This window comes from Ursus americanus, chromosome 18, assembly GCF_024610735.1.
Source record: "Ursus americanus isolate L20-20 chromosome 18, mUrsAme1.1.p, whole genome shotgun sequence".
NCBI classification, from domain to species: Eukaryota; Metazoa; Chordata; class Mammalia; order Carnivora; family Ursidae; genus Ursus; species Ursus americanus.
The window spans coordinates 10,493,203-10,519,401 of NC_142144.1; the positions used below are offsets into that span (position 1 = coordinate 10,493,203).

Sequence of the window (26,199 nt, forward strand, 5' to 3'; positions counted from 1 at the left end):
CGCCCAGGCGCCCCAGGATGGTGTTGACCCTGGGGCTGGGGACTGTGTTGATCGTGGTGGGGGGAGAGCAGGGGTGCTTCTAGGGGATGTTGGTGTTGGTGTCGCCGGTGACCGCGGCTGATGCGATGGGCTGGGGATGCTGACAGAGCTCCTTCTTTTGCAGATGTGAAATTCCTGAATAACCACAGCCTGGTGAAGGACGCTCAGGAGAAGGCCAATGCTGCCCTGCTGGATTACACCCTGTGCCACTACCCGCACTGTGGGGACAAGTTCCAGCAGCTTCTGCTGTGCCTGGTGGAGGTGCGGGCGCTGAGCATGCAGGCCAAGGAGTACCTGTACCACAAGCACCTGGGCAACGAGATGCCCCGCAACAACCTGCTCATCGAGATGCTGCAAGCCAAGCAGACTTGAGCCTGGGCTGGGGCCGGGCTGGGGGTCGCAGCCACCCCCAAGGGCCTCCGGATGGTTGAGTTTATTCTGCCAACCCAGGAGCCCCACCCTGTAAGCCCCTGCCCCTGCGCTCTCTGAAGCCCCGTGTTTGGGAAGGTGGGTGAGGGGGGACGGGGCCTGGCTGAGGTAGGGTGGCCCCACTGGCACCTGCCTGCCGCTCAGAGGGCCCCAAGAAGGCGGCTGCTAACCACCCCTCCCCCTCCCCTTGCTCCCAGCTGTCTGTCCTGGAGTCTGGAAGCACAGGTCCAGGGAGGAGTTGTGGGATTCCCTGGTGGGCCTCCATGTCCCTTGGGTCAGAAGTTGTCCCTTTCCCCTCTCCGGGAAACAGAAGCAGAGAGACATTGAGCAGGCATCAACTGGGGGAGAAGAGAGGGTCTCCAGAACCACCTCCCAGAGACCAGGAGGGAAGCCCTCTGTTTTGTAAACTAGGGGTCACTGAGTTTGTGAAGTTGGTCGGGCACTGTGGGGCCTAGAGGACACTATGGGGTGGGTTTGGACCAAGCCCTCCTCCCTAGCCCTTCGACCCCATCTGACTTGTGCAGGGGAGAACTCTGACATGCTATCTGAAAAGAATTTCACTACAATCAGCTCTCTAGCCCTCTCCCACTGGAGGAGAAGTTTCTATCCCTCTCCCACCAGGGAGCTAGAACATTCTAGCCCCGCCCACAGTTGGCCAGCCCATGCTGGTATGTATCTGCAATGGCTGTAGTCAAGAGATTTGTGGGTTTGGGGGTTTTATTTGTTTTTTAATCTAGTAATCTAGATACTCTTTGAAAGGTGTGTATGTGGGGGGGCAGTGGACGGATTTGAGGATTGAAGCTGGGACTTGGGGATTAGCACCAAATACTGCCCACGGTTTCTCTCCAAACACCCGCATGCCAAGTACCCCTGGGGGGTGCTGGACCATTGTTTCAATCCAGAGAAGAGTTGTTGCTTGCCCCTCCTTTGATGAACAGCAGGTGTCCTGTCGGGGCTCAGAGTCTCTGTGTGTGGGAATATGGGTGAACTTGAGGAGGGTGTATGGGTCTCCAGATGGGGGACATGGATAATAAGCCCCTTCCTCATTGGCCCTGTCCCATTGGGTCCCTTGCTGCAAACCTTCAAGCTGGGTCTCAGCTCCCTGGCCTCCTGCCCTGTGTCTTGAAGGACACTCTCCAGGGCCAGGCGCTAGGGGGAGGCCTTGGCTGTCCTCTGTCCCCGGGCTGGGCACCCACTGTCCTTCCTGCTTTCACGTTGCCATTGCAGCTTTGTGCTGAGCCTACCCAGTTGGCGGTGACTGGGCATCCATGCCCCCCTGCCTTCCACTGCCCTGTCTCCGTCCTCGCCCCTGCCACTGAAATGTGTGCCCCTTCCAAGGCCAGAGACCCACAGCCCCAAAATGAGAAGTGCCCTTAAGAATCTCCCCAGCCCCTGCAGCCCTGGAATAAATTTTGCAATTAGTTTCCAGCTACCTTTGCCTATTTACATCCTGGGGCCAAAGCAGAACCTTTGGGTTTGTGTAGTCTAGGGCAGGCCGCTGCTCGGATTGGGATGGAGGCGACAGTCAGATAAGCTTTGGTTCAAAACTTGGGGCCAGAGTGGGGGCACACCAGGCACCGTTGGGGAGCCGGTGGGCCCCACGTCATCCCTGGGCCCTTGCCATACCCAGGAGGCCTGGGAGATGCTTGGGTCTTCCTGGGCCTCAGCCAGAGTCCCGCCCTGGCCTTGCTTCTCAAGCGCCATCTTGGGCAGAAGGGAGCAGTCATTTCATGAGCACCTACCATGTGCCGTCCCTCACATCGCTGTCCCTGTGGGAGCCCAGTCAGGCAGGGGTTATGATCCAGGAGAGGCACTTGGCAGGTGCCCCACTCAGGGATCTGCAGGGGCAGATTCAAACCTGGGTCCTCATGACTTCGGAGCACTGGCCCTTTCCTCTCGGTCCATCTGGCGGCCTCCGGCCTGCCCCCCTCCCTGACTCTCTTGCCTCTCCCCGCGGGGGGCAGCAGTGAGCACGGCCGATTTCTGAGGCCAGCTGCCTCTCCTCCAGATGTCTTCCAGGCTTCACGGGCTTTGTCTCATTTTGTTGTCCCGTCTACTCCTCAGAGCCACTTCGGTAGGGGGCAGCTCCAGATTACAGGTCCGGAGGGGTGAGCGTCCTGTCCAAGCTCACACACCAAGTAGGGGCAGAGCCATCACGCCAACTCCATCATCCCAACCGACCTGACTAGTTCACCCCTGGGGCCACTCCCGGTCCGCTTCACACCTCTGTGCACGTTAGAAAAAAGATGCCCCCTTTAGGGAGAAGTATGCCTTGGCACACAGCTTGGTAGTGGCTTTTATGCAAAGAAAAAATGTCCCTTTCCCGCCTGGCCCTTTCAGAAGTGAAGCAGATAGTCCGGTTTCTGCCTCTGGGGGGCGTCCCATCTTGAAGGAAGACGCTCCCAGCTGTTTCGTAATCCTGTGTGAGCCAACCCGTAAGAGCTGGAGAAGATGAGGAAGGGACTTATTTGGCCCCTGGGGCGACAGGAAGTCTTCTCGGCAGAGGCGTTATCCAAACTGGGTTTTGAAGGATGTCCAGGGGTTCGCCAGCTAAGACAAGAGGTAGGGGCAGTGTGGGCCAGTGTCTGGGGACCTAATCGAAGTCATTTGGGCTAGAGAGTGAAGAGAGTGGGTGGTGGGAGAAAGGGTATAGAGCAGGAGGAGGGGAGACTGGAAAGGACTCCTTGGTGCCCACCCCCCTGGACCCCTCCTCCCGCCCTCCCACCAGTCCACATGATTACTTGGCGGGGAGGCAGGAACCTCCTGGAGGTGAGGGGAGGGAGTCAGAGGACACTGCAAATGCAGGCAGTAGAGACCAAGTGCCTGCCCAATTCAGAGCCACCTCCTCGCTTCCCTGCTTTCCCGTGGCTCCTCGCTTCCCCGTGTGGCGGTGGCCCTCCTCCAGCACCGGGGCAGCAGGCAGCCAGGCCGAGTGCCTTGTTTTCTGGAACCTCAGCAGTGGTCCCCAGCCTGCCACTCCTCCCTACTCCCTGCTGTGTCTTCACTGCTGCCTCCCCCACCCCCAAACCTGCTGGCTTCGGTCTCTGCCGGGGGTCTTCGAAGCCTTATACATCACCTCCTTCCTCTACACAGCGGGTTCTGTGCCCCCCCCAGTCCCCTGCACATCCTTCTCTGAAGACGGCCGACGCTCCTACATTCCGACATGTGCTGGGCCCGGGGAGCAGCACACAAGACTGCATTTACCCTCTTGTAGCCTGTGGGGTGGGCCTGATGTCCCCCATTCTACAGATGATGGGCTTTGCAAGGTTCGACAGCCCCCATCCCCAGAATGACGTACCCAGGCTCCTATACTTGCATGATGGGTCAACCACCCCTGGATAGATGTCGTCCCAGACAACCCAGGTGGGGCCCAGAATGGCAGAGACATAGAAGGTTGTAGGGAGACCTGGGTGCAACTTGTGCCTGGCTGGGTCTCGGGGCTCCTCATGCAGCCAGGCCCCACCTCCTCCAGGGAGGCTGCTCTGATGCTCCCCAGCCATGCGTCCTCTGGCCCTGCAGCATCTGAGCCAGCCTGAGGTCGGCAGGACAGTGTTGGCAGTCCCTGGGCCCCTCCTTCGCCTGGCTTCCACCTCAGGGCCCACCCTGGTGCCAGGCCCTAACACCGAGGCTCCCCTCGGCCCTGAAACCAGCTCTATCTCAGAAGGGACCCAGACTCACAGAAGAATCTTCCCACAGAGTCAGTAGTGGCAGGACCTGGTCCCGTAGCCAGAGTCTGAGTTGGGGTGTCCCCGCAGCATGACCCATCATACAGTCATACCCAGTCCCAACTACCCTGGTGCCTTGTCTAAGCAGGCTGCCTGGGTGACTCCCCTCACCGCGACTGCCACCCCAGTCCCATGTTACCGGCTGGGGAGACCTTCTCTGAGCCTCTGTTTCTTTCTCGGTACAAAAGGGGTGACGGTGGTCCTGGGGCTGAGGTGAGGACCCACCGCACTAAGGCAGTCAAGGGCCCAGTACCAGCCAGGTACACAGTAGGTGCTAGTAAGTGTTGGCTGCGCCTACATTGTTGATGAAACTGGAGCTGTCTTGAGTCCCAAAGTGGCCTCTTCCCTTGTCCCACCCTCCTCCCAGAGAGCCTGGCATCCTGTCCCCCTCCCCAGGCCAGGGTGACCCCCAGGGAGGACCAGGTCAGGGTAGTACCATTTATTAGGTGAGCTACCACGGGGCTGTCAGCACTTCAAGGCGGCCGGAAGGGTGTGGGGGGGACAATCTTGGACGAAGTTCGGGGGGCTGAGCTGTGGGGCGCAGCCGTGTTCGCAGGGCACCAGTGAGGGCTCCTGCTGGAAGCCTCGGAGGCTGAGGCTGAGGCACAGGCAGTGGGTGGTGGTGCGGTGGCCGCCGTCCGTCCATCCGGCAGGGGTCGTCGGGCAGGGGTCCCCCGCAGAGCCTGGAGTAAAGTCCACACGCACTCTTTCTAGAAATCTGAGAGGAAGGTGCTGGGCTGAGCTGGCGGAGAAGCGTGGTGGGGGCCCCCTGAAGGGGACTGGAAACTGAGGCTGGGGGAAGCCCTGGGGGGGGCGGATTCTGGCCCGGGGGGCCCTGGGCAGTCTCCCCCATCTCCTCTCTGAGCCTCAGTTTCTCCCAAACAACACCTGATGCCCAGAGGCTTCCCTGGGCTTTCAGGTAGGGCGGTGGCTGCCTCGTGAGGGACGCGGGGCTGGCAGCCTTCACTCCCCCGCACCTCGTGCTCGGGCCACCTGAGAAGGTCGTGGGGTGCGGAGGGGGAGGGGGGCCAGGGCGTCCGGAGGGAGGGCGAGGCAGGGTGGGGGTCCGGAGGGTGGGGCCGCCCGTGGGCCGAGGTGGAAGCGGCTCCGTTGCTACGAGCGGCCTTAGCAACGCACCCATTCAGCAGAGACAAAGGCGCTGTCACTTGAGCGCAGAGGCGCCTCTGCCGCTCTTGTTCCCACCGGCGCCGCGCCTGCGGGGGTGGGGGGAGGGGCGAGGGTGCGGGGCGGGAGGCTGGGGGCCCGCGGGAGCGGGGGCGCCGTCGGCCTCGCGGAAGGCCCACCGCGCGCTGGCCTGCAGGGGGCGCCTCCTGCCCACTTTGCGGAAGGGGGAGCTGAGGCTCGGGGGACCGGGACACCAGGCAGGGGAGGAGGCCCGCTGGGAGCCTGCGGTCCTAAGGACTTGGGTTTCGAATATGCCTCCGCTTACACCTATGTGACTGCCCCGGTGCCTCAGTTTCCCCATCTGTGGGGTGGGAGCTGACCCCAGCTCTGCCACTGCTCAGCTTCCCCATCTGCTCCACGGGAGGATACTTTCCCCAGGTCCCCAGATGAAAGGAGTCAGCAAATGCAGGGCTTTAGCGGAGAACCCAGCCCAGGTTAGAGCCGCACAAACAGGCCTCTTGCCCAGGCTGGGAAGGATCCCTGGGGTTGAGGCGGGACAGTGCCTGGCGGCCCCTCCTGCAGTCAGCTGTGCGCTAAGACTGGGGGACTCAGGCTGAGAGAGGCTGACCGTGGCCAGAGGCCCCTCGGCTCCCCTCGGCTGGGCTGAGTTCCCCAGACTCAGTCCTCTCCGTGAGCAGGGCCTGGGGCAGCCCCAGCCTTGCCCCGCTGCGCACAGGCCCCCATCAGCCCTCCAGTTGGGGGAACTGGGCCTGCGAGGAAAGCACGTGCTTCTCACCAGGTTTGGAACTCCTTTCGGCCCACGAGGCATCAAGACAGGGGCTCTGAGAGGGGTGCGGCCAGGAGGCTGGGCCTGGGGGGCCAGACAGAGGGGGTGCACAGAGGAAGGCAGGCTCCTTGCTCGCTGCCCCTCCTGCAGCACTGGCTCTGGGAAGGGGTCCCAAATCTACCCCCTGAGCGCGCCTGTCCCAAAGACCCCTGCACTTCCGGACAGGCCGCCAGGGTGCTCATGGGGGACTTTCAGCCCAACAGGAGGTCAGGTGGGCTCGCTTCTCAAATCGCTTCCATCCTGGTGCAGTGGGGCCAAGGGGGTGTCCAGGTGCCAAGGGGAAAAAGGGAACCCCCTGGGGTGGGAGCCATACCTGCTGCCTTGAATGCTGTGAGCTCCACAGCCTGAGGACGAGGAGGATGTCAGGGGAGAGGGCCCCACTCCTTCAGCTCCCCCTTGCCCTGGGGGCCCTCGGTGACCTTGGTGATGACTCCCCCACCCCCAGTGGCCTTGGCATTCAGGTTCTGCCCCTGCACATTCAGCACCTCCCAGCGGCTCCCGGGGCCCTACCACCTGGTAAATGAGGAATGGGGCCCCTTGGATCCCCAGAGGAAGCCCCCTGCCCCGAACCCTCCCCTAGTCCCTGTGGTTTCCCCCACCCTGTGGGACATACTTTCTAGCCCCCTGGCAAGACCCTGCCACCCCTGTCCCAGCCTCACTGGTCTCTCAGGTTCTGCAATGGAGGAGAAGGTTGTGGGGATTCTGGGGCCGTGGGTCCCTACAGGAGAAAAACACTGGAGTGGGTGAACTTTTCAGAGGGTGAGGCAGGAAGCTCTCTCTCTGCTCTCCCGCCCTGGACAGGACCTCATTATCAAAGACCTTAAGAATCCCCTCAAAGGTTTAGTCCACAGATTAATGATGAAGAAACTAAGGCCCAGAGAGGGAAGGTAACATGCCCAAGGGCACACAGCAGGTGAACTAGGAGCGGGGACTGAAACTCCTGGCCTGCCTTGAAGTCATTTAGCCCACGCTCTATCTCATCTACCCGAACCTCATCTACCCACCTGGCTTCGGGAACCCGTAAACCCCATCTGCATGGAGACCCCAGGAAGGTGACCCTGGGCAAGCCCTGCCTCTGCGCTGCGCAGCAGGGGCCCCGTTCCCAGGTGGTGGTGGGAAAAAATAAGCCATTTCTAAGCCATCCCCCAGGCCCTGTGCTGGCAGAATTCCCTGGGCCTCAGTCTTTTTGTCTTTCAGATGGGCTAATAGGATCTGCCATTGCCTTCCCAGCTTTACCTGAGCACTGGGGAAACTGAGGCTCTGGGTAGTACCCAGACTGGGGGCTGGTGTGGCCTTACCTCTGACAGCCAAGTGTCTTCGGGCTGGAGCCAAGGCTACAGGGTTGTCCTGAGCCACATCCCAGGGACCCAGGGACCTCGGGTGGGACCCTTGGGCTATGGGGCTGGAGCAGGCCTGAAACGAAGGGGTGTGGGCACTGGAATCCTGGCAGTGAGTGGGACCTCCCGTCCCAGGATCCCCACGTGCCCGCACCCACCGTGAATGACTCTGTTGCCTTTTTCTCAGTCATCCTCTGCAGGGCGCTCCGGACCTGGGGGATGGGCATCGGGGGCAGGCCTCGGACCCTCCTGACCCCCAGCCCCAGGTGCTCTGCAAGTTAGCCCTGCCCACCCCACCCCCCAGCAGCCAGTGTCCCCGACTCACCTCCCTGTTGTAGGCAGCGTAGACCAGGAAGATATATGGCCCCTGGGGACAGACCCAGCATGTGGGTGGGTGTCACTGCCTGGGACCCCCCCCCCAGCTTGGCCCTGAGGCCATGACAGAGACACACCCACAGATAGCCAGACATTCCGAGACACAGGCTGATGAACACAAATCCTGCCCTGCCCCCTTCCTGCACTTGGGAGGGGACATCTGTGACATTCTATGGCACAGAGAACCAGAAGGGGCTTGCCCCACTTGACCCCATGCCTTCAGCCTCTGGCCGCCAGACAGCCTCTCTGCCCTCTTGTCCCTCTGTGCTCCCCCACCCCAACCTGCCCCATCCTCACAGCCTCATCATGGCTGCAGGAGTGGGTGGTGGGGGCGGGGGGAGGGACACCTTCCTGAAATCACGGCTGAATCAAGTCCTGGGACAGCAGATGTGTGAATGTGGGCTGATTTGTGCCTCTAGCTGAGTGTCTCTCTGACCCTTTGTCTCTTCACCCTAGAAAGTGGAAGCCAGGACTCAGCTCCTGCTGTGTGTGAAGGACTCGGCTTGGTGGCTGGGTCGTAGCTGGCTCTTCCTGCCCACACACGTGAGGACGCGGCCACTCACAAAGTGCCATCACACTTGGGGTGACAACCCTCATAGCAGCTCCATACTGGGGGGAGGAGAGTGGATTAATTCTTCCTGTTTGATGGAGAGGGACCCTGGGGCCTGAGGCAGGGAACAGGGCAAGGAGTCCCAGGCCAAAGTGTGACCCAGCAGGTGGCATTCGAGCCTAGGCCTTCCTCAGATTCTACCTGGACGGGTAACAGCCCCGGCCCTGAGGCTCGGACTGGAGGACACAGATTGGGGTCCAGAGGGCTCCTTGAGGCCTTCTAGCTTCAGCCTCAGAGCCTGACTGCTCCCCCTGGTTCTTAGGCCCTAACTGGGTTGGTACCACCGTCCACCCTAAGACAGACCCTGGTGCCCCCCAGACCCCCACTCCAGCCAGCCTGCCTTCCCCTTGCAGCCTTTTACCAGCTCCTCACACCCAAACAAAGGCAGCTTTTCAAATCCCGCCCCAACCCCACCAGCACCTCCCTGCCTAACATTCTCCGAGGCTCCCTGGCACTCCTGGGATCACATCCCAGCTCCTTACAACAGCTCGGGGGACCCTGCATGGTCTGGCCCCCACGTCTCCTCCTGTCCCATTTCTCACTGGCTCACGTGTCCCCGCTTCATGTCTCCCTTGGGTCCCACCATGCTCCCCTGACCTAAAACATTCTTCTCTCTCATTGAGTTTGGGAATTAGCTGAGAATCACTCCCTCCAGGGAGCACTCTTTCTGCCTTTCCCCACAAGTGGCTCCTCTGTCCCCAGCTCGTCTTGGCCTCCATCATGCCACGCCCTGGGCGTGGGCTTTGGTGTTGGTCTCTCCCTCAGGCTGAGGCCCCCCAAGGCGGCTCCCGGCTCCCACACATGGGCACGCTCTCTCCAGGATGCAGCCCAGCGCCAGCCCAGAGCGCCTGGAGGCAACAGATCTGCTCACGCTCCCAGGGCTCCTGGGTGTGCCATGTGTGGTGCTTTGCCCTTTGCAAATACCACCTCTGTTGAACCCCACAAGGATCCCGTGACGGGGAGAGTAGGATCCCCTGTACAGAGATGTGGAAGCTGAGGCTTGTTTCAACTTGTGCGGGCCTCCCAACAGGACTCAGGCCCGGGAACCCCAGCTGGTTGGAAGCGCGGCTCACCCGCCACCCGGCCCGGGAGCCCCAAGGAGCCACATCAGCCCTCAAGGAAGAGCGAACGAGGCCCCGCTGAGTTCGGTCCCTCTGCCCAGGCCTGCTCCAGGGAAGGAGGGCGGTCCTGAGGGCAGGTCCTGCCCAGCTGATGCCCCGGACACAGTGAGAGAGGGACACCTGGAGGTGGGCAGGGGGAGGAAGACAGGGAGGGATGGCAGGTGGATGGAAGACAGAAGAGAGGAAAGGCCAGACGTGGGGAGGGACCCAGAGAAGGCAGCCTGACTGCGGGACCTGCCTGGAGATGGTCCCAGGTCACACGCCATCTGACCCCGCAAGACAGCCTCTCCTCTCCTTCACCAGGAGATGTTGGCAAGGAAAGTCTACGGCTGACTGGGAAGGGGAGAGGGGTCATGCTCAAGGACAAAAGCCGGGGAGTCAGAGGTCAACAGAAAGGGAGACACAGGGGGAGGGCCATGCCGGAGGAGGGGACAGAGAAGGAACCTCAGAGAAAATTCAGAGACAGGCCAAGAAGCCACACAAGGGGGGAGGAAAGGATGGGGAGGGGGACAGAGGGAGGGAGGCAGAGAGGTGGCACTGGCTCCACGGCTGCGGCTCTGCCCACCTGAGGGTCACTGCAGTGGTTGCATGGCAGTGGGCTGCTGCTGTCGCGGCCAGCACTGGAGGGGGTTGGGGGCACCCCAGGCAGGGTCGCAGGCTAACCAGGCAGGGCCCACGTTTGAACCCAGGATGCTCTGGAAGCGTGGGGCTGGAGGAAGGGCTCCTCTGTGTCCGGGAAGGGGTGCGGTGCTGCCCTCCGCCCCCACTGCTCAGGCCCACGCAGGTCTCGGGGAGCCAAGCTTCTTTGAGAATAGCTGGAACCCCCGTTTTTCTTCATTTTCTGGGCCCCTCTCTGGGCATGGCCTCTATGCTCCCCCAGCAGCGGCGCCTTCTTTCCTCTCTCCACTCCCACGCCTGGCCGAGAGTAAAGCATCCCCACGGCCCAGGAGGAGAAGGCGATGTGGGCCGAGACCTGGTAGTCCCTTCTGCACCCTTCCTTGCTCCCTGCCCCCCCACCCTTCACACCTGGCCTTGGCCGTGTTCGGCCCCACAAGAACACGGCATTTTGCGGCCTCCTTGCCTGCTCTGTCCCCACTGCTTCGAGCAGGGCCCGGGGCCTGGCACCTCCTAGGCATTCGGCGAACATCTGGATGAGTGACCGGGTCGGGCCTTTGCTGACCCCAACTCTGCCCCCGCACCCGCCACCCCCTGCAATCTCCGCAGCTCTTCCAGGAATAAGCCAGGCCCTGTGCAGCTGGCTGAGAACACGGACTCCGGACTTGGGCCCCCGTACTGCTCCTTCCTACCACGAGGCCCTGGGCAACGGCTTCGCGGGGTCTGTTTCCCCATGGGTAAGGCTCGTTCGGAGATACAAACACGAGCCTGTCCCGGGGTCAGAGCACCGGGGCATCTAAGTGCCTAACAGCCTCGGGCCCCTTCATCCCAGGAGAGGAGGGAAGGTCCTCAGGAGGAGCTCTGGGACACAGGGACCGTGGACAGAATTTGTACATTTCCTGAGCTTTCTTTGTCCCTCCCTGAGCCACCCCCTTTCTCAGCCCTGACAGGAGCTGGGAGGAGGATGTGTCGACAGAGGAGGCAGTGCTGGGGGCACCAGGAAGGCTGAGGGGAAGGCCCTTCTTGGACCAACCTCCGTCCCAGCACCCAGGCCCCTGGGTTGTGCCTGTCTGTGTCTATGTCTGGGCCCCCACAGGATCGCAAACCCCCTGAGGACAAAGACCTAGTCTGACCCCTCTCCGTGGCTCCCAGACACAGGACCCGACAGGCACACAGGAGGCTTCCTGCAGCCCCACTGTTCCTGCCTCATTTCTGTGGGCTGAGCCTTGTCCTCCTAACCAAACCCTTTCCTAACTGCTGTCTTCGCCAATGCAGCGAACGCCGCCCCACAGCTGGCCACCCACTGATCCCGAGGGGACAGGTCACAGGCGTCCTGCGCCCCATCCCTGGCTTCCTGCTGAGGCCTGAGGTCGCTCTAGCACCAGTCAGAGACCTGGAGCTTCTGCCACAGCCCTGAGTATCTGGACCTCAGCTCCCTCGACTGGAAAATGGGCACAAAATCCTCCCTGATGTGCTGCCTCTTCGATTCGAGGCTTGGTTCCCACTCTTGCCCTCACCCTCCTGCCTCTTAACAATGTCCCCTGGTCGCTGTTGGTGACTCCCGTGATGGAGAGGACACTCCTTTTCCCATCTCCTGACAAACCAGTCACTCCCTCTGAGCTCTACTGCATGTCAGAACCCTGGTCCCAGATGGTCCAGGGCCTGGAAGTACCTGGAAGGAATTGAGGCCCACGGCGGCGTAGGCCCAGGCCGGGCTGAGATGCACGAGCACGCCGACCAGCCAGGTCAGTCCCAGGACGGGCAGCAGGACCAGCACTGGCTTCACCGTGGCCCTGCAGGAGAGCAGGCAGGGCTGAGGGAGGCGGGCGTGGCCCAGGAGCCCCTGCAGTCTGCTGGGTAGGGCAGTGTGTGGGCGGTGCCTGGGGAGGGGTCCAAGGTGCAGACCGGGGACCGCTGCTCAGGACTTAGGTGTAGCTGGAATCTTCAGCTGGACTTGGCTGTCCCTTCTCAGGCCCAGAAGTGGTTTGAAGCAGGGGCAGTGGCACTGGGGAGATGGGGCTCCAGTCCCAATCCTGGCTCAGAGGAAGTGGTGGCTGTCCACAGGGAGGGCTAAGGACTGGGCCGTGGATCCAGGGGGCGTGGAGTCCAAAGTCTTCCCTTCTCAGGGACCCCTGGGGCTCCCTGGCTTTTCGGGGACCCACTGGCTTGGGTTGCCCTGCCCTTGGCACAGGATGGGGGCAAGAGGAAGGCCAGGGGGATCCTCCTTTCAGCAGGACATGGCCCTGGAGAGTGACAGGAGTCCTTGCAGGGGTAGGGACCTAAATCCTCACTCTGAACCTGAACTTCTGGGGACTGCCTGATCTGGGGGTCTCCCCTACCTTGTCCCTACCAGGCCATCCGTGCCATCAGTACGTTGAGCCCGCAGGACGGCGGCTCGTGTCTCTATACCCTCCCACTCATCGACACTTAGGACTGATGACCGTCCCGCAGGTGACATACATGGCCCCTGCCCACCCATGGCCACACGCATGCGTGCGTGCACACACAAGCAGGGATGCATGTGCACGCATATACTCAGGTGTAGCCTTGTACCCGTGAACACACATGGCCTCAGGACCACATCCTGCCACCACGGACACGCACAGGCTCCCATCCGCTGAGCCTCCCATCCGCTGAGTCTCCCGCTTCTGGGCCTCACCATGTCTGGATCCTGACCTGCTCCCGCAGGCAGGGCTGTGGGCTCAGCATGCGGGCTCGGCGGCGGGCGCTGGACACCGTGACCATGACCACGCAGACCAGGATGCAGGTGTTGGCCTGGAGACCGGGCATCAGTGGCTGAAAGGGCCTCTCCCTGCCCCAGCGTGACCTGCCCCGCCAGGCCCCCAGACCTCCTCGCTCACAGTCAGCACGAAGAGCACAGGCCCCACAAAGGCCCAGATGGCGTCTGTGTGCACATTGAGCCAGCAGTGCCCGGCGGCCACGTAGTCATGGGGGAACAGGGCCAGGGTGACGGCCACAATAGCCACAGGCACACCTAGGAGAAGAATGAGTGCCCTCGGGACCATGCCTCGCAGCCTGTCCTCCCCCGAACCTGGCCCCTACCCCAGAGCTGCACCTACAGCTGTCCCACGACAGCAGTGCACTGGTAGGCACGGGGAGATCTGGGCAGGGGGCTGGGTGGGCCTGATCCTTCTGGGGTGGCCTTGGAGCCCCGAGTCGCTGGGGAGCGGGACATCTGGGACGGAGCTGAGGGCTTAGGGGTGGGAGTCAGTGGAGATGGAGGGTGGTGACTGGCAGGGGGGTCATTGGGCCACGGATCAGGGAGGCGGTGCTAGCGGTGGGGAGTTGATGTAGTTGGAGGGGAAGGCGACGGATGGGCTGGGGTTGGGTTAGCTGGAGGGTGACAGAGCTGAGCCAGCTGAGCTCGTGTCAGAGGCGGGTGCGGGGTGCCTGGTGGAGATGAGCATCGGGCGGTGTTGGGCAGCAAGAGGCTGCACAAGGCAGGGTTGAGAACAGAGCAGGAGCGGGGAGCAGAGGGGCTCACCCCAGCCTGTGGCGTAGTAGAGTGTCATCCTGGGGCCCGGGCGCATGCTCACGACCACCACCTTGCTCCACAGCAGGAGGCCCTCCACCAACATCCAGGAGAATGCGACCAAAAAGAGGAGGTGCATTACGGCTGTGACAGCCATACAAGCCACCTGTGGGCAGGAGGGTGGCCGAGCCCCAGCAAGGCCAGCTATGGGCGTAGCCCTGCTCTGGGTCCCATGCTGACGCCCAGCATCACCAACCCAAGGAGGGATCAGAGGGGAAGGTCTCTGGGCTGTGCCCTGGGCCCACCTCCACCCTTCTGGGCCTTTGTTCATCTCTGGGCCATGCTCCCCCCAGGAAATGGAGCCAAGTGAAGGGAGCCAATGTGGGAGGCAACCCAGAAAAGTCTGGTCCCCCCTGAGCTCACAAGCACACTGCTGGGTACCCACCTTGTTGGCCTTTGCCCACTCGCTGGCCATGAGAAAGCCCTCAGCAGAGGCCAGGGAGAAGGTGAGGTTCTTGTGGACCATGGTTCGCTCTGACTTGGGGACCCTGGACAGGCAGGAGTCCGTCAACAAGGACACCACCAGCAGCCCCCACCCGCTATCAGCCGCTGCCTGCTTGGGTCCCCGTGGGTGAGCTAATGGGGACAGAGATGGCAGCTCCACAGGGGGCCCCCAGCCCTGAGGGAGACCCCGGACCAGGGTCTCCTGGGATAAGGATGGACATGACCGGAGCTCGACTCACCTGGCTGCCAGGAAGAGCAAGAAGGTGGTGGCCAGGGCGCAGAAGGACACACCGCAGCCCACAAACGAGAGCGTCCTCAGCAGCGACTCCTCCTCAGCGCTCCTCTGCGGGAGGGCCGAAGACCCCAGAGGACAGCAACCTCGTCACCGCCCTGACCTGAGCAGACCAGACCTCACCCCGTCCCGGTCCAGCCAGGCTCCCCAAGCCTCCTTGTCTGCGGTGAAGCAGGGATGGCCGCAGCACCAGCCAGCGAGGCTAGGCTTACATACAGCAGGCACTTAATAAGAGAGCATTTGCATGTCCTCTCCTGCTGCCTCTCCCTAACCTGGTCCTGATTGGTCCAGCTGTCACTGATTCCACAGCCCCTGAGAGCCCTGGATGAGGTGCCCGATGCAGCCACAGGGAGGGGATGGCATAGGACAACCCCCCCCACACTGAGGGGGCATGGAGCCAACGTGCAAACATGGCCATGCCCTGTTTTTACAGGACAAGTGTGTTTGATGGTATGTTTCTCTAGTGTGCTCCCCAAATGCCAAGGGCCCTGGCATTTCTGAGCCTCTGGCCCTGTCTCTCTCAGTCTCTTAGCAAGTGACCACCCCGAGTCCCTCGCCAGCTCCAGTGAGCACACCTGTCCTGCTCTTCTCCTGGAACTGGGTGTAAATGCTGGGTCCCCCCAGGGGCCTCCTGTGGTTCGGTCTCCTGTTCCTTCTGACCTCATCCCAGCCACGGCTTTACCCATGGGCTCTTCTTCTCTAGCTGAGACCTCTCCCACCCCGACGCCCTCAGCCCCATGGCCTGCCCCACCCTGTTACCCTCCTGTGCCCTCTGAGATGACGTCCCTCATCCCCTGGCTGCCCCGGCCTCTGTCTGGGACCACCTCCTCCTCCCTCAGTCCCGCCGTCCCCCCAGGGCTGGACCCCCGCCCTCTGCCCGCAGACCCCTCGCTGCTCTTTGCCCCTCCAGCTCGCTTCTGGCACCGGAGGGCACCCTCGGGGTAAATCCAGCTCCTGCGGAACACATTCGTGTCGGTCCTCTGCCGACAGAATCGCCATCTGAGCGCATGGGCGCCCTGGGCTCTGGGATCTGACCCCTGCCCCTTGTCCCTCCATCTTCTTCCACTCCTGGGCCTGGCAAGGGGAGCTCCAGACACATAGAAGTTCTCGAATGTGCTGAGGCTGCCTGCCATTTCTAGTCTCCTTGCCTTTGCTGGGACTAGCCCTCCACTGGGAATGCCTTTCTGTTCAGCTCCTGGTCATTCTTTGAGACTTGGTTCCTACATCATCCTCCCCCACTCCTCCCTCCCGACCCTGCCGCTCTGGGACTCACCTGGGCGTCATACACCTGCAGCAGGACAGCAAAGTTGGTGCTGTGGTTGCAGAAGCAGGCGGTAGAGTCCTCGTAAAGGGTGGCCACGGAGCAGCCAGTAGTGGCCCAGGAGCCCCCTGTGTCCGGGCTGGGGGAGGGTAGGGAACAGAAGGGCTCTTGAAATGGGGTGGGGGGTGGGGTGGGGGTAGGTGGCAAGCAGGAAAAAGCCTCTCTCCAAAGCTTGGGGCCCATCACTGCTCTGCCTCTAACCAGCTTTGTGACCTTGGGCAAGCCTCTGTCCCTCCCCGGGCCTCAGTTTCCCATCTGTAAAACGCACTAACACTCTCAGGGATGATAGGGGGCCATGCGGCCAATACCAGTGATTACAACTGATTAATTGCATTCATTACTGAGCTACAGTGATTAATGTCGAGCTAAGGATCCAGAGCAGGGAGCTGGGGCTCATCTCTGACCCTCCTCTGCTCCTTCAAATGCCCAAGGGCCCTGGCCTTGGATATATCATCAAGTCTAACACCTATCTGACAGATTAGTCTCTTCCTGGGCGCCCCACAGAGTGAGCTTGCATATCTCCCATGACGGGGAGCTTACTACCTCCTCGGTAACAGATTCTCTTGCTCCAGCTTGTGCTGGAGCTGGGGAAGGGCCTGAGGCAAGACAGGTGGTGATTGGAGACAAAAACACACCTCATCCTCAAGCGGAATGGATGGCTTCAAAAAAAAAAAAAAGAACACCAAATTGCCTTATTTAAAGAACTTGGAAGTGGAAACTCACCTGATACTGAAGTTCCAGAAAGCACAGACAGGCTCCGCCAGTTTCTGCGGGAAGGCCTGAGGGCAGGACACAGGGACAGGGCAGGTGTGTGAGTGTGTATCGGGGCACGGGGCAGGTGTGTGAACGCGTATGGAGAGGAGAGGGAGACCAGGAGGATGCAGGGGGAAGCTGAGGCCTCTGAGTTGGAGGGACCAGGGATTGCCTAGCGTGAGTCATGGGTGAAGAGGTGGGAAAAAAGGCCAGTGGGGAAGCGGAGGGGAGGGAGGGGGAGGCTTGCATGCTAACATCATGTATAATACTGAAATACTGGGAATGAGCTAAATGCCCATCCTTCGGAGAGCGGTTAAACCACTGTGCCTCGGCCCTCTTGGAATGTTCTGCACCTGCTGAGATGAACAGACAGGTCTCTATCTCCCGGCAAGGAAAGAGCTCCGTGATACGTTGCTCAATAAAGAGAAAAGCTGCACATCACCATGCATAGTAGGGGCCCGCTTATATAAAAAAATGCATACATATGGTTTATATAATTCTGGGATTCCACATCAGTTTATAGAAAAAGACCTGTTCCTGCATAACCCTAGCGGGCTCTTCCAGGGTATAGCTGCGTGTGGCTTTTTGCGCATACCCCCTTGCTGGGCACTTAGGCTGTCCCAGCTGTCAGGAGCACGTTGCCGTGCAGGCCTCTGCACGTGTCCCTGGATGTTCCAATGGGGACCACCAGTGTTTCGAGTCCCGCATGCCTATAATGAAATCCCAGCTCCGCCGCTTACAAGCTGGGGCCCATCCCCGCCCCTCCGCCAAGCTCACTTTTTGCCTATGTCTAGTGGGCAGTTGGAGAAGTACATGGACGTCACTTATGTAAGGCACGCAGCATAAAGTGTGTCACAGACCACTCCCCTTTCCGTTCCCTGGACGATGATGGCGTGGCTTGTGAATGAGTATTTTTCTTGAACGTTTTTAGACCTTGGTTTAAAGGAATGAATATTGGGGTAGGGGGATGCCAAACCAGGTAAGTGTAGTGGGGTGGCAGTTCCCAGAAGCACCCGCCCCCGGTACCTGGGCCTGGTGCTGCAGGTGAAAGGTCACGGCCGTGCTGACCTCCCCGGTTTCATCCCATACCTCAGCGGAGATGATGGCTGAGCCCACCTGGGTGCTTAGAAACCTGCGGGGAGAGAGAGAGCTTTTAAGGCCACCAGCTGGCTGTGCAGGAGAGGTAGTGACTGGCCTGGAGATGGGGAGAGGATACCCTCTGTGTCCAAAGAAACATCAGGAAATGTGCTGAGCTTGGAATGAGGGCACATGGGTTCCAGTTTCGCCTTGGGGACTTGCTACAAACTCAGTAAGCCCTGTCTTCTCCCTGAGTCTCAGCACTGAAGCCAGGCCCCCAGATAGTCGTCAAGCCAGGTTCCAGCGGCACACCTTTGGCAGGCCCAGAGATGTTGTGTGTGCTGGGGACGGGGAGGGTTTGGTCCTGGTAAAGGCAGATTTGCCTATCAGAATGAGGGCTCTGGGATGGGATGGAGGCCCAGCCCTCCCTGGGGAGGGGATCTAGGCCCTCAGCAGCCTACTGGGTGGGGCCCACTTACCCCTGCATCTTTCTTGTTTCTTCTGAGCGGTCAGAGGCCTGGGGCTCTAGGCCAGGCTCCCCTGCGGTGTGCTGGAAGACACTCGAGCTGAACCAGCTGCAGATCACGGTGACTCCGGAGAGGCCTGGCTAAGTGGGAGGGGGCCCAAGACCCCACCCTGTGACTGAGCAAGTGCCACGAGTTGGCCCAAGGGAGGGGCTCTGCCCACCTTACAGATAGGGAAACTGAGGCTCACAGAGATGAATTGACTTCCCAAAGATCACACAGTTCATAAGTGGTCGAACTGGAATTCCAACCAGCCAGGGTTCATGTGCTCAACGTGGCAGCTCTAAGGCCCTTGGCCCCATGTCCCTGGATGGCAGCAAGGGTGGTGGCTCCCTCCACCACCCACTTACAAGAAGAAATGTGTGGGGTTCAGTGCAGGAGGCTCCGCGAACACCTACTCTGTGACAAGTGCTTGTAACCTCATTAACAACCCACAAGGCATGTACAGAGGACAGTTAGAGATGACGAAACAGGCTCTGAACGGTGAGATGACTTATTCAAAGTCACAGAGGTAGCAACATGAGGGCTGACCCAGACCCCACGAGGGACCCACCCCACCCCGCCCTCCTTACCCACCTTTCCCGAGGAGCCGCTTCACTTCACCGACGGGGATACGGATGTGGCCGGGCCCCTCCGGGTGCCCGCGGGGCATCGTGAACACGTAGCCCTCTGTGCTGGCCTCCGTCAAGTGTGTGCTCTGCACCTCCAGACCTGGGACCAAATGGGGCTGGGTGGCTGGACCTCCGGAGGGAGGTCTTTCTGCTGGGCTGGCCCCGCTGGCAGGGTCGGCTTGCCCCCTCCGGCCACGGGGCCAGGCCACTGTTCCAGCTCAGAGAGGCTCAGCACCTCGCCCAGGGTAAGTCTGACTTCTTCAAGTCCAGGGGAGGGGATCACTGAGAAGCAGGTCCCTGGGGGCCAGGACCTGAATATCAATGTGCCACCAGAAACCACTGGGCACCCAAAGGACACAGGTTTTGCCAAAGTTCCACCCTATGAGCCCCGGTCAATCTACAAACACTCACTGAGTGTGTGTTTGGGTCTGGCCTGAGATGCAGAAATGACTCAGAAATGGTCCTGAAACTCAGAGAGCTTCAGGAGGAATGATGTCATTACCACAAAGGCACTAAGAGATATGTCAAGCCACTGGGGTGACGGCAGAAGGAGGAACTGACTGTCAGGAGAGAGCTAAAACCAGAAAGGCTTCCTGGAGGAGGTGATGCCCAAGCAAGGTTCAGAAGGACAGGTAGGAGTCCGCTAGGAGGTCAGGGGAGAGAGGGCATCTGGAGGGAGGGCAGGCGCGGCCACAGGCAGGAAACAGAATGGAAGTGACGGAGGCCGAGGAGAGACCTCTGAGCCTGGGCCGCACACGGGGCCCAGCTGTGCGGGATGGGTGGCGAGCAGGCTCACCGGCTCGGGGGTGCTGGATGTGCAGTCGGGGCTGCTGGGACGTCAGCACGGAGCTCAGCAGGGGCGCCAGGCGCTGTACACTTGCCACCAGGGCCATGGGGCCGCCGACCACCTGGCAGGAGCCGCATCTCAGCTCCCTCCCGCCCTGCCCCCTGCCGCCCGCTCTGCCCGCTGTGGCGAGCGCATCCCCAGAGATCTGTGAAGTGGCCTGCCTGCTCCAGGAGCTCAGGGGCTCCTCAGGGCCTCCAGGAGCAAGTCCTGGGTCCTCAGGCTGGTGTCTGAGGCCCAGCCCGATGGGCCTCCTCTGACCTCTGCAAGCCTCTCCTGAGCCACATCACCGCCTAGCCCAGGCGAAGGCCTCCCCGGGTCCCGGGTCTGCCGGCCGGTCGTTTCCAACCACACACTCTGAACGTGGGTTCGTGCCTCTCCCTTCTTTGGTCTGGTTCAGCGCTAGACCTACAAAAGGTGCTCAATCTTTAGATTCCAAAAGAGAAGCCATGGGGGGGCCGAGGCCCAGCACGGGCAGGGGAGGCGTGCAGTAATGGGACAACTTCCCTGGGCTAGGCGGGCCATCGCTGCGCCCGTTTCCTCCTCTCACGGCCTCAGCAGGGCCGGCAGGATCATCCCTGTTCTCCAGGGAAGAAAACCAGGGTTCAGAGCCCAGCTTTTCCTAGCCTCTCTACCACAGTGCCTCAGACCCCCAGTCAAACATGGGTCCACACCCTTCCCAGGATGGGTGCTCACGTCCCCAGGGGGACCACTCCGTGGAAACAGGCTCCCCCGTGGTGCCCTCTCCAGCCTATCCCCAAGCCCAGGACCCGTTCTGGCCTCTCGGGCTGCCGTGGTACCATCTCTGTCCTTTCTGCCCCAGAGACTTTCACGCCATGTCTATGACCCCTCGTTCTCTCCTTTCTCTAGGCCGGTCACTCCCGAGCCAACAGCCACTTCCGCCAAAGGATGGTTCCCACCCCCGTGCCATCTGGAGAGCATCTCTCCTGTTCTCCTGAGCGTCTGGGCTGTGTTGGAAGACACGATGGCCGAACACTCAGCACAGAAGACCTCCCTCTTAGGGGGGTCGCCAGATTCCTGGATATGGGGGAGGTCTTTATTGATTAGTGGCTCTTATTTTCATCTGCAGAAACTATTATTCAAGAGTGGTTGTGTGTGGAAGTTCAACTTCTATAATAGATAAAAGAGGAGCTTCTGGGGCACCTGGGTGGCTCAGTTGGTTAAAGCGTCTCAGGGTCCTGAGATCAAGCCCCACGTCAGGCTCCCTGCTCAGGGAGCCTGCTTTCGCTCTCCCTCTGCTGCTCCCCCTGCTTGTGTGCTCTCGCTCTCTCTCTCTCTCTCTCATAAACAAATAAAATCTTTTTTTTTTTTTTTAAAGAGGAGCTTCTTTTGATGGATTGAGAGATGGAGCTCAGCAACGGTGCTGACTGGCCCGTGGCTACACAACAAGCCGGAGGCAAGGCTGGAACTGGAGCCCAGGCCTCCCCGCCATCCCCCCCTCCCCAGCCCTGCCAGCCTCACCTCGCTGACTGAGAGCCACGTGCCAGCCAGCTGCTCGTCCAGGACCAGGCTGGCCACGGACATGACACCCTGGCCTAGCTGCTCCCAGGGTCCTGTTAAGGGCTCTGGCTCCCCAGCCCCGAGGGCTGTCACCCTCTTCAGGAAGTGCACGATGGCCAGCAGCGCAGCCGGGCCCAGGGGAGCGGCCTCCTTTGCCAGGACTCTCTCCAGGATACCCAGGAAGCTGGAGGCCTCAGCCAGTGACAGGTGTCCGTGGGCTTCAGAGAGAGGGTCCGGGAGGAGCTGTGGGCAGAGCAGCCACTTACGGCCGGTCTGGCTGTTAGGAGGGATCTCCCAGGGGTCACACTTGGGCCCCGCTAGGGTCTTCCTGGTGGGCCCATGTCAAACGTATCACAAGCCCCCAGCTCTCAAGGGCTCCCAATAGGGAATATGAGCAACCCTTAATTGCTGAAGACACATTAGGTGGGCGTCCCCTTTATAGGTGAGGAAACCGAGTGCAGGGAGGTGACCCATAGTGTCCCCAGACTCTTCAGCCCCCTGGAAGGGGGACTCACCACAATGGTGTTGGCCAAGGCATTGACTCGGCTGATAACATCCTGGCCAGGCCATGACTGGGCGTCCTGCAGCCGCTGGTACGTTTCTGCAAAGGAGGGGATGCCAGGCCGGGTCCTGAGCAACATGGCCCAGAGGGGCTCCACCCACGGTTTGCTGCTTAGGGAGGAAGAGCATTTTGACAGCTGTGTGTCTGGAGCCTTACAATGTTCTAGATGGGGAAACTGAGTCATACAATGGCCAAATCACTTGCCCAAGGACACACAGCAGGGATTCACCTCCGGGTCTGTTTGGCCCCCCCGCCCCATCCTGTAGTTTGGGCTCCGTGGAGGCCCTGAGACTTTGAGAAGATTCTGAATTCCCAGTTTGTGCCAACTGCTCACTCCCCCTTGGCCTACACGGCTCCATACCCAGCTCTCCCTTCAGCAGAGCCCTGGGCACTGCCAGGGCACACCTGTTCGGTAGCAGCAGAGGAAGGGCCGTGGTTGAAGGCAGAGCAAAGAGCCCTCCGTACGAGATCCTGGGTTCCATGTAGGGCACTCCTCTGAGGGCACTGGCAGGGATGGGACAGGTGTCAGGGCTGTATCCTGGCTCCCCAGCAGCCCCCGTGACCCACCGGCCTGTTCGGGCCTTGAAGGCATCTGTACACCTTAGGGGGCCAGGACGCAAAGCCCCCAAGTTAGGGGGCGACGTGGGAACCCGGGTGAAGGCGCTGCAGCCAGCACAAGGCCGCTAAAGGCAAGGGGGCTAGCGGGTGAGCCTACTCAAGCTACTGGGACTGGACATTTGCCCGCCCTGCTTGGGGAGGGCGTGGCCAGAGCTGGGCGTGGCCAGGTTCGCAAGAGGTGGGCTGGGTCTGGGTCGCAAGCTCGAGCTCTGAAGGGAGCCTACAGGAGCCAGGGGGCGGGGCGTTGAGCCGAGAGGTGGGGCGGGGCTTAGCAGCCAGGGGGCGGGGCGGGCCGTACTCGGACAGAGAAGGCGCACCCGCAGGGGCGGCAGCAACGAGGGAGTGATGTCCAGGGCGCCCAGGTCCCAGCGGAAGAGCAGGCCGCCGCGTGGCGGCGCGCAGGCTCGCGCCCGGCGCAGCTGCGCGGGGCTCAGCGCACGAGCCCACAGGTGGAAGTCGGTGAGGTTGCCGCTGAAGGCATCGCGCACCGAGAAGCCTCCGCCAAGAGAGTCCTGATCCTGGCCCAGCACGAGGATGCCGCCTGCCGGCACCGGGTGGCCGGCACCCAGTCCCCGCGCCCCGGCGCGCCGCCGCCCGTCAGCGAACAGCGCCCAGCGTCCGCCGTGCTGTTCCCACGTGGCGCACACGTGGTGCCAGCGGCCGTCGGCGCGGAAGGCGGCGAGGAAGGGCGCGTGGTGGCCGCGCACGACCAGCGCCGCGTGCACGGTGCCGCCCGGCTCGGCGAAGGCGCGCATCTGTAGCGCGTTGGCCAGCGCAGGCGCGGCGAGGGAGAAGAGCGCGGCCATGTCGGGCGAGGCGGCGTCCCACTGCACGTGCGCGCACGCAGTCAGCGCCCCCAGCGCCGGCAGGGGCGTCCGCAGCCTTGCTGCCCTGTCCACGGTCCGCTCCCCGAACACCAGCGCGGCCGTGGTGAGCGCGCCTGCGGGGACACGCGGGTCGGGGCCTCAGTGACCCCAGCTGCGCATATCCTCTGGCTACCCACCGGCGCAGGTATAGGGCCCCTTCTGGGCTTTGGGGTATCTCCCTCTATTGGGAAGGAAGAAATGGGGGCTCCAGTGCCCATACCCAGGCTGTTAACCCTCTGTTTTAGTACAGGACAAGGGAACCTGGAGATGTGATGGGGGGAAGTCTTCTGGGCTCGACCCGGAGAACTGCTACTATGGGCTCCAACTCTGGAGGTCGCCAAAGCTTCTGTCCCCCTGCCTCCTCCTCCCAGGCCCTGGGCCCACACTCACGCCTTTTCGGGGGTCTCCGAAGAGGGGCCTCTTTTTGGCGCACCCAGATGGGGTTGGGCAGCCGTGGAGCAAGGACCCCAGCTGGAGGCGCGAGTGCCAGGTGGCCAAACCTCTGCTCACAAGACTCTTGAGCCTGCCACCAGCTCAGCTGCTGCCCTGGAAACTTGCACACCCCATCTGCAGTCGCCACTACCTCCCCAGGGCGCACTGGAGCTGCAGGGTCAGAGGACAGATAGTGTGGGAGAGCAGTGTGTGGGCATGTGACCCCTGGGGTGGGGTGGGCTGTGGACACTGAGCCAGGAGTCATTCAGGGCTGAGTGCTCTGTGACCTGTGGGTCTAGCCCTTTGTTGAGCCTGTTTTGTCATGTGTATAGTGGCAAGAAGAAGATGGACACGAGTGAAACCTTCAGCCCGGGGCCCGGGATGATGGGGCTGAACCAAATGGCATCTCCTCCCTTCTTTTGCTTTAGAGGCCAATGCACCAGGTGGACCATAGACTGGCAGAGCTGGGGGAAGGGGGAGCCCCTCTGGGGCCCTCATACCAACCTGCGACCCAGGAGCTCCTTGATTCAGCTGGTGAGTTGGAGGGGGTCCCAGAGAGACTCCTTATCTGAGAAAAAAGACAGGTCGGGGCTGGGTCAGGTCAGTTATTGAATACCTACTGTGTGCTCTGGCAGGATGCATGGGAAGCTGCAAGCTCTGGGGTCAGACCTGGGTTCAAGTCCCACCCAGACTGGATCTTGGGCAGGGCGTTTCATTGCCTTGAGCCTGTCCAGTCCTCCACCCCGCCCCCCACCATGTGAGGAATAAACAAGCTGATGAGTGAACATAAAAGGTGCGGCACCAGTGGAAGGTTTTATTCTATTATCATTGCCAAAGACCTATGTCGTGTGACCTTCGCAGTGACCTCAGAGGTGCCCACTTGGAACCCAGCAGCTTTGAGTCCCCTTGGCTGCCACCCCACCCTCCCCTGTCCCCCAGTTTCAGGTACCAGGAGGTAGAGGAGGCAGTGACGCCAGGAGGCCATTCTGGAGCCAGCAGGGGCAGGTGAGGGACAGCAAGGGTCACAGATGTGGCCACTGTGGACTGAGGAAGGAAAAAAGCAAAGAAAAGTAGCTCAGCGTCCTGCCTTACTACCCCCTCTGTCATCTTCCCCCGTGTTTGGCTCCTGGACCTTACTGGGCTGGGAGCCCAGGATGGGCTGGGTACATCTACTTGACATTTACTTATACAAAAGGATGGTCTCCAGGAGCCCCTTCTAGGACCACAGCTGGGGAACGCTGTAGCCCTGGTGAGCTGAGAACAGCTGGGGGGTGGGGAGGGAAGGCAGCAGCAGCCTGGCCAGAGAGAGGGGGAAACAGAGCGCAGGATCCCTGTTAGGCCTCCTTGTGACCTTTTGGGCTCACAGCTCGGCATTCAAGGCTCTGCCTCATGAGGCCTCTGCTGAGCTCTGGCCTCACTGGTCTCACTATCCAGCCACAGCACCCCCGCCCCAGCCCCATAGTCACCTTTCCCCTGTCCCCCAAGCTGCTCCCACTTCTCCAGGCAGCATCTCTTCTCCAGGCCTTTGACGCGCTGTCCCTCTTGCCTGGACTGGCCTCCCACCCTCAGCGGCGCCTCCTACAGGATCAGCCTGGGATCACTGCCTCCAGCCCGCACTGATGGCAGGCCTGCCACGGCCACTCGGCGGTAGTGAGCTGGGGATAACTTAATCGTGGATGGTTTGGGGGTGGCTCTTAGCAGTCTGGGGGGCTTCAGGCCTCCTGGGTCTCTACTCCAGCAGTGGCCAAGCACAAATGGGTCCCAGAAAACACTGGAGAACAAAGATTGCTCCACTGTGTCCCGCCAGCTGGCCTCACGCCATCTGGAAGTCTGCAGCCATCACCAGTGATAATTCAAACCCCTTCCCCCTTTCCAGAAAAAGTGCGTAAGTGTGAAAATCAAACACATCCCAGCACAGGAATACATGGGGGTTCACACTTGGGATTCTGAAAAGCACCAATTTATTGTCACTTTTCCCCTTTTTATTTTTTATTTATATATTTATTTTTATTAAGTAGGCTCCACAACCAAGGTGCCGCTTGAACCCATCGCCCCAAAATTACGAGTTGCATGCTTTACCCAGGGAGCCAGGCAGGCGCCCCACTTTTCCCCTTTTCAAACAGCACCTGGCCCACCCCCCACCCCCACCTTCAGTGGGTGGGTAATGGTAGGAGTCTGGTCCAAGACTGAGGCTTGGTCCCTAGCATGTGCTGGGCACACAGTAGGGGCTCATTCAATGCTGATAGCCTCACTGCGCTGTTCACGTTTGCCTGTATTTGCCCCCCACAAACTCCTTCCCCACCTTCCACGCTCACCATACACTCGTTGGCCCCCAGGAGGGAGAGGCGAAGTCGGGCCGACACTGCGTGTCCCTCGTCCGCGAGGGGCCATGGGGAATCCCTCCTAGGCCGATGGGCCAGGGCAAGGGCCTCCCCTTCCCCCCACCGATCCCTCCCGTCGTCAAAGCCGAGCTCCTCACCTGCTCCTGGCCCGGCGCCTGCGGCCGGCTCACTGGCTGCGAAGCGTTTCGGGGACGACGTCCAGTCGCTGAGTCTCTG

The 26,199-nt window shown here is 61.1% G+C and overlaps 2 protein-coding genes across 6 annotated transcripts in view; one reads left to right on the forward strand and one right to left on the reverse strand.

The window, feature by feature from the left end:
- Window positions 1–1,900, forward strand: part of NR5A1 (nuclear receptor subfamily 5 group A member 1) — a 28,241-nt gene extending 26,341 nt beyond the window's left edge. For 4 of the 5 annotated variants that reach the window (XM_087869380.1, XM_087869381.1, XM_087869382.1 and 1 more), the window contains one exon: window positions 164–1,900. In XM_087869380.1, coding sequence (XP_087725506.1) covers window positions 164–411 — 248 coding nt within the window. In that variant the 3' untranslated portion in view covers window positions 412–1,900. The remainder of the gene's footprint in view (window positions 1–163) is intronic. The other variant, XM_087869383.1, reaches the window with a different exon arrangement.
- Window positions 1,901–4,656: 2,756 nt separating this feature from the next.
- ADGRD2 (adhesion G protein-coupled receptor D2) lies at window positions 4,657–26,199 on the reverse strand. The gene is made up of 27 exons (XM_087869384.1): window positions 26,121–26,199; window positions 24,591–24,685; window positions 24,146–24,209; window positions 23,600–23,812; window positions 22,642–23,283; window positions 22,131–22,229; window positions 21,679–21,764; window positions 21,125–21,406; window positions 19,595–19,706; window positions 18,764–18,898; window positions 18,143–18,266; window positions 17,613–17,718; window positions 16,557–16,612; window positions 15,786–15,912; window positions 14,460–14,563; window positions 14,162–14,264; window positions 13,729–13,882; window positions 13,085–13,218; window positions 12,883–12,998; window positions 11,896–12,016; window positions 7,828–7,869; window positions 7,661–7,714; window positions 7,464–7,578; window positions 6,825–6,883; window positions 6,479–6,509; window positions 6,115–6,189; window positions 4,657–4,876 (listed from the first exon to the last, which is right to left on the reverse strand). Exons 2-27 carry the CDS (start codon window positions 24,624–24,626, stop codon window positions 4,659–4,661), a joined length of 3,408 nt encoding a protein of 1,135 aa, XP_087725510.1. The 5' UTR covers window positions 24,627–24,685; window positions 26,121–26,199; the 3' UTR covers window positions 4,657–4,658.

Excerpts from the sequence above, each read along its gene's own strand:
- ADGRD2 (XM_087869384.1), bottom strand. The coding sequence starts at position 24,626 with ATGGCCTCCTGGCGTCACTGCCTCCTCTACCTCCTG. Across the intron at positions 18,899-19,594 it reads CATCCAGCACCCCCGAGCCG|GTCTGGAGGTGCAGAGCACA; the intron begins GTGAGCCTGCTC and ends ATTTGGTCCCAG. Across the intron at positions 12,017-12,882 it reads CAGGTCAGGATCCAGACATG|GGCCACGGTGAAGCCAGTGC; the intron begins GTGAGGCCCAGA and ends GCTCTCCTGCAG.